General features: G+C 39.9%; 1 protein-coding gene across 1 annotated transcript in view; it reads left to right on the forward strand.

Annotated features, from left to right (window-relative positions):
* Positions 1 to 11,499, forward strand: part of FNDC3B (fibronectin type III domain containing 3B) — a 388,134-nt gene extending 376,635 nt beyond the window's left edge. Inside the window, exon 26 of the mRNA XM_065410392.1 lies at positions 11,188 to 11,499. Within this exon, the coding sequence (XP_065266464.1) occupies positions 11,188 to 11,499 (312 nt within the window). The remainder of the gene's footprint in view (positions 1 to 11,187) is intronic.
* Positions 11,500 to 12,297: the final 798 nt, after the last annotated feature.

Below are 12,297 nucleotides of genomic sequence, written 5' to 3' on the forward strand. Positions count from 1 at the left end.
GAACCTGCTGCAAACTCAACCTGAGAGTCAGCGGTCAAAATGTGTTCTTTCTGCATCTTGCGTTTTCACCTGTGATAGAGCTTCTGCAGTTAGAATTCAGCTGACAATTGTGTTGATAGTGTGCAAAACAGAAGAGCTTCATTGACTCTGTAGTGCTAGCGGTAATAAAAACTTGGGCCAAGGTTTTCAAAATTAGTAGCCTAAAGTTAGGCTCTTAATCCTTATTTAGTTTGCTCAAAATTATTGAGCAGCTGACTCTTTTGAATAGCTGCTGGATGTTCAGCACTTCTGAAAATCAGACCACTAATTTAGGTGCCTAATAATGGGCTTTGGAGCCTATCTTTAGGCACCCAGTTTCTATAATCTATGATAATTTAGATATAGATTTAATAGATATTTCTCTAATAGTTGGGTTTGAGTTCTGTTAGTAAAATAAATAGACATGATCGAAATATATGTTGAATAAGGAGGTGACATTCTCACATACTCTTGTCTAACCATAACTGTAATTTAACGAAGCATCTCATTGAGTTTCTGCATGTTTGTCAATTCAGTTTGTAAACACAAGTATGTGTCTTTATCATTTACAGTGGTGTCTTGCCTTATGAGATTTCTCACAAGATTTTAGGTCTAACTTATCCATCGTACCAGAAGCCATCTTTTCTATTGGGAAATAGTAGTGCATGTTTATAGAATTGGGGGTGATATACCTAGTAACTTATTTTCCCTGATTTGTTTGCTACCAAAGCAAAAATTGCCTCATCTGAGCCTCTCAAGTTAAGGGGATAATGAGGTTTTGTTGTAATATTCTTATTTGTAACCCTACAATATATTTTGAGAGAGAGAAAATATATGGTTATAGATTCATTAGACTGTGTAATAGTCTCTCAAAGGAAGTAAGAAGTCCTATCACTTTGATTTTTTAAAACTGCATTAAAGACGTACTGGATGGAACAGTCCTGCACTGGTAGGTGAATGGTTGAGAGAACCCAATTGATTTTACCAATCTCTAATTTCTGTTGTTACATCTAGGTTTCATATTTATTTAGATAAAAATGTGAATATCTAATTTGTATTCAGGGTACATTTAATTTACATAAAATTTTAATTAACAGAAATGCATTTTTCTTTCTTCATTTCAAATAGCAAGTGAATACACTTAATTGACCCTGGATTACTTTGCACGTCAACAGAAAATGTAACGGCACAATATTCACTAGAGTCTTACCATCAATACAGCTCACTCCGAGTGTTTTCTTCCTTCCCCATAGCTTTGTGTAATGAGACAGAAAAATAATTTATTTTTATTAGACATTTTTACAGTACAACTTGCCACCTGACTATTCTCAGTTATCTGTGAAATGGTTTGTTAGGAGACAAGGTTCTCTACAAAACTGTTAAGACTATCTCTGCAGTGGAGTCACTGAGACTGATTAAGAGACTGAATAAAATAATAATAATCCTAAACCTAGTTTCATAAAGAGAAGTCTTTCAGTTCTTTTAGAAGAAATTAAGCCTTTCTTACAGGAATGTTTTCTATATAAGGATTCTAAATCAGATTCTCCTCTTCTGAGCAATTTTTTGCTAATTAAATATACTTGTCATAATTGTGGGGGAGTAGCAACAACCCCAATGTTACGGTTACCTTTAGAATTTCCATTATAAAAAATTCTTACAGTTTTCAAGAACCAAGGTACTATCTGATAACGGTACTATTTTCTGGCCTCATGAAACTCTGTTCAGATCTGACCATTGCCATTTCTCATCAATAGTTGGCAAGCTACAGCTTGCTTTTGGCAGCATGCTAAAACCCCTCAACATTCTGTAGTGTTGCCTGTGCACTGCCCTGGTATCTCACATTAGCATTTCTCACAGGCTCAGAGATCCTACAGATAACTCCCTAATCCACTATACTACCTTCCTCCATTCAGTGAGCACCATCCATTGTGCGCTAAATGAGGCAGGCAGGGGTCATGTAGGAAAAAATAGCGTGTATCATGCATATGAATAAAAGGGCCAAATTAAGGTTAAATGGCCACCCTTAATAGTGGTATTTCCTAACTTCCGGATGCTTGATTTTGCAATGTTAATAAGATTCTCTGTGCATGGTGTATGTATTGTGTATACGTATATGTTATCTGCCTATATTGTATTTTAACACTAAAATACTCTTGACTGGCTTAGTGTTCCCAATGGGAGTCTTTCCTATTTTTCTGTGTTCTCATACCATGCCATCATTATGGCATCTGAGAGACTGTCTTTAAAGTAGCCAGAATCAGGATCTAAATATTAAGTGCAGAGAGACTGTGTGTGTGTGTGTGTATCTTTTATATATACATAAAAGCCTGTATAGAACTATTTGAAGTGAATTTGGTGTTTGATTAAAAAATTAACGTTTTAAGAGTATTAAATTGTTTTTCATCTCTCTTCTAAAGAAAAAGTTTAAGCATAAAAAGTGTTGGTGAGAGTTTGGGAAGATTGACAGTTCTGTGCCACTCCACCACTCACTCTGTATTATTTTAATAAGAATAGAAAATACACAGTATATTCTCTCAAATGCACCTTTGCGTGCTACCACCTAAATACAATTACCCTGCCTAAAGCTCTCTTTTCAGTGCTGTCGAAAGTCTTTTATATAATGGCATCTAAGTTAATTAAATATACTGTAAATAAAAGTAAAATATTTAAATTGTTACAAGTGGCACAGCTAGTAAATTGCAGGCAAATGTTGTTGTTCTAATCAGAATCATTTGCGATCGACATATTCATTACGCTCCCCTTCATTTCCAGTGCATTGATATGGGTAAATGTTCACTACAAGTATAAAACATGCAATGCACAGGAAACTGGGCTCAGGAGTAGTTCAGCTGTGCAGGAAGATAAAGTGGAGGGCTCCCCTACTTCTTCGCAGGTTTGCCTCATGCATAGAGATTACTCCCTGGGGCAAATCTACGTATGAAAAAAACCCAAAACCTCCAAGCGTCTTCAAAAATCTGGAAGCATTCCCAACAGGAGACGGATGTGAAGATGCCATCTGGAGTGATTCAGTCCCTCTGCTGGTGGAAATAAGAAAGCTAAGGAGAGAACCTAACTAGCTAATGTGATGACTTAGCCTGCTTTCCAATCACCAGGATAGCATTCTGTATTTCTGTTTTCCTCGCGGAGGATCAGAGTAATTAAATATTAACAAGAAAGAAAAAAACAGACATATACACAAAAGAAAATAACTTGATGAGCAGCATAAAATATTTTTTTCTTATTTTAATACATTACTTGATAGGTCCTTCAAAACTGTTCATTTCAGTGGGAGATTCCACAGTAAGGGCATTGCACTGGCTTGGAAGGAGACATTAAAGTATTGGAAATATTGGGTATCATTCACATCTCTCTGTCAGTATAAAGTGGCTTTAGTAATAATGAGAATCACGCCTAGTATTCACAATAAGCCTCATTCTCACTAAGGCCATGTTGTGCTTCTCATACACTTATATCAGGCGCATTTCAATTTGGCAGCATTAGTGCCCAGACCTTAACAACCTGTTCCTTCATAGGAGAACAGGGGGACTCATTTTATTATATGGCCAGGATTGAACTTTCCTGGTAGGGGCTATCGAGGTGGGGAAACAGTTGCCCACAAAACCCTTTGAGTTCAGTCTGATTGCTGCTGATCAGTAGTATCAAATGTCACGGAAGGGTCCAGCAGGATGTGTATGATGTACATAGATTATAAGTCTCATGGGGCAGGGATTTTTTGTTCCATGTTTGTACAGCACCTAGCACAGTGGGGTCCTGCACCATGACTAGGGCTTCTAGGTGCTACTGTAATACAAATAATAACAACAACTTGCTGTGGTGCTAGCTTCAGAGAGGGGTCCAGCAGAAGAGCTCAGCACACTTGTGTTATGTTCCCAAGCTGCCAAACAGCAACTCCTGCTTCTATACAGTGGCGGATTTGCCACTGGGCCGACAGGGCCCATGCCCAGTGGCCCCGTAAAAATGGGCACCCCTGCACCCCGACCCTGCTCGTCGGCAGGAGCGCCGGGTGGCGGGAAAAGCTCCAGCGCCCGACCCTAGCTGCAGCCCCAGGCATATAGGTGTAGTTTGGGAGGGTGCAGGGAGGGCATTTCCCTCCCAAACAAAGGTGAGGCTGGGGGTGAGGGATGAGGGGAGGGGTGTCACGCACCACTCCCCCCTATTTCTGCGAAGGCCCCTCCCCCTGGCATGTTTCAGCTAGTGGGGAGCAGACTGAGCAGTTTTTCCCCTGCCTTCTGCTTCCTGGGTCCTAGTGCCCACCTTTTTCCTCTACAACCGTGGGGCGGGGGCAGGGCAAGGGGTTGGTGAGGAGAAGGGGAGAGGACGGGGAAGAGAAAGGGATACGGGAATGGGCAGGGGGAAGCAGGAGCCCAGCATGTGGCGTTCCCTGGGCAGCAGCAGCCCCAGCAGGGAGGCAATTGCAGCAACACCAGAGCAGTCCTGTCCCTACCACCAGCGGCAGCACAGGTACCACTGTGGGCGGGGGGAGAGAGCCAGTGAACATTGCGGGGCCACAGTGGGGGGGGGGGGAAGAATGGGGCTGACCGTGTGTGGAACGGGGCAGGAGAAGGAGCAGAATGGGGTGGGGCCATGGGCAGGGCCACAGGCAGAAAGGGCAGAATAGGGGTAAAAGCACAGTCGGAAAGGGTGGGGGGCTCCCCACTTGCTCCAGCCCAGGGCCCAAGAAACCTTAATCCGCCTCTGCTTCTATATAAAATAAACTTCAATTCAGAGATCCATTTAGCCTGTTCCAGAGAGAGATGCCCCAGCCCAGAGAACTGTCAAACAAAATGATTTCTTCTCTGCTTAGAGCAGCAAGTCTCAAACTGTGGGTTGGGACCCTGTTTTAATGGGGTCGCCAGTTGCTGGGGCCTAGGGCCAAAGCTGAAGCCCGAGCCCTACCACCTAGGGCTGAAGCCAAAGCCCGTTGGCTTCAGCCCTGGTAGCAGGCTCAGGTTACAGGCCCCCTGCCTGGGGCTGAAGCCTTTGGGCTTCAGCTTTGGCCCTCCAGCCCAGGGCAGTGGGGGTCAGGTTTCAGTCCCTCCTCCTGGGGTCGTGTGGTAATTTTTGTTGTCAGAAGGGGGTCATGGTGCAATGAAGTTTGAGAACCCCTGATTTAGAGCAGTGAAACCCTGTATTGACCCTGCCCGGTCCTGGAGCTGTAATGAAGATGAACTTCCATTGACATCAGTGGGATATTTGACTGTGTAATGACTCAAGGGTTGCCGCTGCAGCCAGGTGTGAATGAAGCAGCTGCTGCAGCCATGTGTGAATGGTGTACACAATAATAATTGCCTACCCATTGCTGAGAGAGGATACAGAGCATGCATGTTTTGATAGGCAGCTCATGTATAGCTAGAATCAACACAGGACCCAGAAGATGCTACAGTGATGAGGACCATATGAGTACCTACTCAGATTTTTATTATTATTTATTATTATTATTAAATACGTATATTGTGGTGGTACCTAGGATCCCGAAGATTGGAGTTTCATTGTGCTAGGTGCTGTACAACCACATATGAAGGGTCTACAGTAAGTCTTAGGTGCTTACATGGCCCCCATAACCGTAGTGCTTCACAATGTTTAATATATTTATCCTCACAACACCCCCAGTGAGGTAGAGCAGTGCTAGTAGCCCCATTTTACAGATAGGGAATGGAAGCACAAAGAGTGATTTGTGTGAGGTCGCACAGGAAGCGTGTGGCAGAGCAAGGAACTGAACCTCAGTTAGGGGGCTTCCTTCCTCTCTTAGGCTAGGTCTACACTGCAGCGGGGGTCCGACCTAAGATACGCAACTTCAGCTACGTGAATACCGTAGCTGAAGTTGCGTATTTTAGGTCAGCTTACCTGGCGGTGAGGACGCGGGAAAGTCGACCGCTGCCGCCGACTCCGCTGCCGCCTCTTGCCGAGGTGGATTTCCGGAGTCGACGGCAGAGCGATCAGGGATCGATTTTACCGCGTCTTCACTAGACGCGGTAAGTCGATCCCCAATAAACCGATTGCTACCCGCCGGATCGGCGGGTAGTGAAGACAAAGCCTTAGAAGAGTATGAGAGAGAGAGAAATATTAACCAAAACATTTCTTAAATTTATTTTAGTGCAGTTTTTATTTTCCTTTTTCCCACATGCTCTAAGATGTTGATCGTTAAGCTGGTAAACTTGCTTATTAGCATTTGCATTATACACCACAATTTATAATTGCTGGTTCCGTTAGATTTTAACTAAACTTCTTTAACAAGCTGCCTATTTCCTTTTCTTGTTCAACGACCAAAGTTGCCATTTCCCCCTGTTATTGTCCTTACTGGGCCAGATCCTCAGCAGATGCCAATCAGCATAGCTTCATTGAACTCACCTACCATTGAAATCATTGGATCCATGCCAGTTTACATGAGCTGAGGACTGACCTGCTGTCTCTAATGAAAGAGAGTTGTAGCTATTTGTCTTCATCACTCTTGGTCAGCGCTGAGTTTCAAACTGTTTTTAATCCTTCTTTAAAATCACTCTTGTCTCACTTCTGAGTCTCTGGTCTGAACATCATTTAGTCAGCTTAATTGAACTTTCTTGGTCATCTATATTTATTACCCCGTAATGAAGATCTAAATCTTTCTCTAGGTGTGATTTAACTGTATTTAGCGTCCCAGTTACCTTAGGTTGTAACATCCTTACAGGAAAATAGGTAACATCATCAATTTACCCAACTAACTTTTTGAACAATATGAGGATTGTTTGTACATATCCCCGCCCTAACATTATTTAAATGTAAGCTTCCTATTTAAGTAGATTTCTTTATTTGGGTTTTTCTAGGTTTTCATTTTGTTTTAGGAGTGCTTGTTGTGACAGCAAGAGAGTTAATTTATGGCAAGGGCGGCTAGAGACCTGGGAGGGGCATTGTTTATGTTTCTTAAAATGGAAATAAATAAAATGGCAGTCCTGATGGCATACATTATTCAAAGAGGTTTAGTAAGTATCAGTATATTAAAAATTGTGAGTTGCTCAGATACTACGTTAAGGGGGACAAGGGATGTAAGTACACCTCTACCCCGATATAATGCTGTCCTCGGGAGCCAAAAAATCTTACCGCATTATAGGTGAAACTGCATTATATCGAACTTGCTTTGATCAGCCGGAGTACACAGTCCCCCTCTCCCCCTCCCCCTCCCCCCCCCCCCCCCGGAGCGCTGCTTTACCACGTTATATCCGAATTCATGTTATGTCGGGTCGCGTTATATCGGAGTAGAGGTGTATCTAAGATCGATAAATGGATAGATACATTCTAAGGGTGGGATTTCCTAAGCAAGTTAACCTCCTTCAACTACTCATTTAAGCTACGTTTCCTCTTCAGATTTCTATTTCTTTTTCTTTGTTTGACAGCTTGTATTTGTGTGTAGGTTGAAGCACTAACTACCCAAATCATATGGCATGGAGAGGTAAGCAGGCAGTTACTTTGGACCACCTGCCATTAGTAACAGGATGGTTATCTGACCATATGGTAGCAATGACTAGTTAATATAAGAAGGGAAGACACCTAAAAAGAGTGACATGCACTTGCATATAGGAATTTCAGTCATCAGGTTATTTCTACAGACAGTTACGTTTGCACGTGTTGGCATCTTCTGTTGCATAGCACATTGGCCCTAATGGCTAAGTTCTTTTTTGGGCGTGGGAAGACAAGGAAAGATCACCAGTATGACAAGAGAAGACAGATGTGGTGAATCATGGAGATTTATGGTAAGAAAATATGTTATATAGTGCTAGAATTTAAGACAGTTTTACGTGTGTTAAGGATTATATTCTACCTATTGCTTTGATGCCAAACTCTCCATGAATGTTGAACACATGAAATAGGGGGAGAATATGAGTCTTAGTTTACATGTTTTATTTTTTATTTATCTTTTGGAGCCAAGTAGTATTGCTCTTCAAAATGAACCTCATCAATAGTGTATATGGAGTGATTGTAGCTGGCTTAGAGACATTAAAAATCCATCGCACGTCTTAACCCAGGCCTTCACAAGTAATGAAATACTGATTTCCTGGCTGAGGTGTAAAATGCATGGGAGAACATGATGATTGGTCCATTATTGAGGGCTTGAATGTCTATTTCAATTTAAGCTTTATAAAGGCACCCAGCTTAACAGAAAAGAAGGCACAGAGTTATCTGGGTGTTCAGTTGCTATTCATTTGAGCTATTCCTTTTATTTGAATGTGCAATGTTGTATTTCGTTTTCTAGATCTACATATAAGAAATTTTCTGTCAGCTCAGTTTTAATTTCTCTTTTGTTTCCCATTTATAAACCAGAACTCTCCCATTCAAGTGAATGGAGCCTCTCTTCAGTCTTCCATTCCTGCTGTGGGAAAATTAAAAACTGATTAAACAGCAAAATGCAAGAGAAGATCTTCAACCCCTGAAGAGATGGAGGCAGTCTAGTTTTTGCAGAGGAGGCTTTTGTGGCATGCAACACATTGTTTTGCGTTTCAGTGTTCAATAAAATACCAACCTTAAGAATCCTTTGCTACATAAATTGTTGTAAATGGTTATGTGTTTGCAGGATTAACATTAACTCCATTTCACTTTTTCCACTTAAATCTCAACATGCACTCCCAGTTATTTATTCAGATTCATATTTTCTCCCACTTACTCTGATTCATACTCACTGAATCATAAATTCTCTAAATGTTATTACCATTAATAGGTTAAGTTTTGGATACATTAAACATTGGATAAAATGCAACCAAGAGGAACTTTACATAAGAATGGCCGTACTGTGTAAGACCAATGATCCATCTAGCCCAGCATCTATCTTCCTACAGTGGCTAGCGCCAGATGCTTCAGAAGGAATGAACAAAACAGCCACCCCATGTTGTCCAATCCCAGCTTCTGGCAGTGGGAGGTTTAGAGACACCTGGAGCATGGGGTTGCATCCCTGGAGCATCTTGGTTAATGGCTATTGATGGACCTATCCTCTGTGAACATATTTAATTCTTTTTTTAACCCAGTTATACTTTCGGTATTTGCAACATCCCCTGGCAATGAGTTCCATAGGTTGACTGTGTGTTGTATGAAAAAATACTTCCTTATGTTTGTTTTAACCCCTATTAATTTCATTGGGTGACCTCTGGTCTTGTATTATGTGAGGGAATAAGTAACACTTTTTCTCCACACCATTCATATCATTCTATCATATCTCCCCTTAGTCGTGTCTTTTCTAAGATGACCAGTCCAAATCTTTTTTAATCTCTCCTCAGATAGAAGCTGTTCCATACCTTAATCATTTTTTGTTGCCCTTATCTGTACTCTTTCCAGTTCTAATATATCTTTTTTGAGATGGGGCAACCAGAACTGCACACAGTCATAAAGGCACCATGGATTTATTTAGTGGCATTATGATATTTTCTGTCTTATTATCTATCCCTTTCCTACTGGTTCCTAACATTCTGTTAGCTTTTTTGACTGCCACTGCATGCTGAGCAGATGTTTGCAAAGAACTCTCCACAATGACTCCAAGATCTCTTTCGTGAGTGGTAACACCTAATTTAGACCATCATTTTATATGTATAGTTGGGATTATATTTTCCAGTGTGCATTACTTTGCACTTATCAACGTTGAATTTCATCTGCCATTTTGTTGCTGAGCAAACCAGTTTTTGTGAGAAACTCTTTATCAGTCAGCTTTGGATTTAACTATTTTGAGTAATTTAGTATCATCTACCTCATTGTTTATCCCCTTTTCCAGAACATTAATGAATATGTTGAACAGCCGAGGTCCTGGTACCTGCTAGTTATCTCTTTCCATTGTGAAAACTGAACATTTATTCCTACCCTTTGTTTACTATCTTTTAACCTGTTACTCATCCATGAGAGGACCTTCCATCTTATCCCATGACTGCTTACTTTTGCTTTCGTGTGGGATCTTTCTGAACTTCCAAGTATAGTATATCAACTATAGTAATCCACATGCTTTGTATACTTTGTTTTCCCACTCTTAGGATGTCATACATATTTCAAGAAACAGTTTTCTTTCTGGCCCTTTGTTTCTTTTTTGGAGATTGTCAGATTTTATTTCTGACCATGACTCATACTGTAGGTAATCTTGGAAGAGTGATTTCACCTGTCATCTGTAAAAAACAATGTATTTTGCTCACATATGCTAGTGTTTGGTGACTATCATTAAAGAGGAAATGAATCTCTCTGTCAAAAAGTAACTGTTAGCTTTGAACAATCCATAAACTCCCAAAACTTTGTGTATGCTGTTCTAATAAACATCTTATCCTTTTTATATATATATAAAAGGCTAGGGCCATTTATGGACTACTGCTACTACTGTAAAATTGTAAAATTATAGGCCATAGTTCTTAAGGGAAATATGAAGAAAGCAATTGAAAAATAAGTTGCATCGAAACAAAACTTGTAACTAGTTTCGGATTATTCTAAAATTGCCTTCCAATAACATGATTTTGCAGGTTTTCTCCATTTGTTGGCCAAATATTGCCCTCAGACCTGTGAGTGGAATGCATCATATGGCAGAATTTGGCCCCAAGTCTGTATTTATATTGTTATGCTGATAAAGCATAACTTTAATGTTGTTTATATTATTTACTGAACCACCAAAATGTTCAGAAAGTTTTGCCTCCTGAGATGGACTAATTGCTTGAAGTCTTTCCTGCCTTTGTTTTTGTCTTTCTCTGTGTGTTCACTGTATGTTCACAAGTACTGAATATGGAGAATTGCCATATTTGACCATCTATTATACAATCCTCTCTGCTCCACGTTCTGGCTTCTTTGACTGCTTGTGACATACTAAGATCTTTCCCTAAAATTAGTTTGGATGTTTCCTGAAAGGACTCAGATTTAATGGTTTGCTTTAAAGGTCTGATGCCAAATCCTTGCAGAACCAAAACTCTCCAGCACTTCATTGGAACTTGTAGCTATGTATGTAATGCAGGATCAGGCAGTTGGTTTCATAAAATGCCTATACCACTATTTAGATTATGAAGTAGTAAATTGAGTATTTAAAATCTAAATCTCTCACAAATGATGTTCTGTCAAGGATAGCATAATGCTATTTATGAATGGTGTTGATAAGAAAAAAAATCTTTGGCACATGACTGTCCATTGATTTTTAAATTTGATTGTGAATTTTAATTTGTTTTGCAGGTATACAAGGGAGATGAGACAACATTCCAAATCTCAGGCCTTCAGACCAACACAGACTACCGATTTCGTGTCTGCGTATGTCGCCGATGCTTGGATACCTCACAGGAACTTAGTGGACCTTTCAGCCCATCTGTTGCCTTTATGCTCCAACGAAGGGAGATCATGCTTACAGGGGAATTGGGACGCATAGATGATCCTAAGATAAAGAGCATGATGCCTACTGATGAACAGTTTGCAGCCCTCATTGTTATTGGCTTTGCAACTTTGTCAATTTTATTTGCCTTTATATTACAATACTTCTTTATGAAGTAGAGAATCCAGTGAAAGTTTGAGGTATAAATTTAACTAATGCTACGCATTATAATCCACACATTTATTCAGATATTCCTTGAAATCTTTTTGTTCTACCATACATTTTATATACTTCTCTTATTTTTACAGTTCTAGCTAGGAAAAAGATAAATCCGTGTTTTGGTGCACCTTTTTGAAATTCAAAACTAGGAAGAGGTCAAACTGGAGAAATAAGCAACCCAGATACCAAAAGCAAGATTTTTTTCCTTCAAAGTTTCGGAATTGCAATCAATTTGCCTTTGTTTTTTGTTTCGTTGGTTTGGTTTTGATTTTTTTTTCCCCCACTGAAGTCCTTATAGTCTTTCATATATGTTACAATTTAGTAAATTATAATCCTCAGTCACTTATTTTGTCTCTTCTGTATCTGTAAACATTAATCACAAGTGTGTATAGTAATAAGTCTAGAATGCAGTGTTAGTCAACAGTACCAGTCTTTCACCGACCAGTATTACCAATGTTACCTATGATTTATTCACTACAATACATTTGTCCCAGTTTTTTTCAAGATAAAATGTACACTCAATTATTTTAACTGCTTAGTGCATTTAAATCAAAACAATGTACTGCCATCTAAAACTTTTTTAATTATCTGTTATTTCTATGGTTACAACACTATGAACTGCCTGTATAAGAAATCAGATAATCAAACTGCATATAAATTATGAAGCATTATAGATTTTTTTTTTAAGCATTTTGATTCGTAGCAGTAACTTTAAGTAAGAGGGCATTGTGCAATAGTTAGTTATTCCCATGTTCAGC

The sequence above is a fragment of the Emys orbicularis genome, chromosome 9 (genome assembly GCF_028017835.1).
Source record: "Emys orbicularis isolate rEmyOrb1 chromosome 9, rEmyOrb1.hap1, whole genome shotgun sequence".
Lineage (NCBI taxonomy): Eukaryota > Metazoa > Chordata > Testudines > Emydidae > Emys > Emys orbicularis.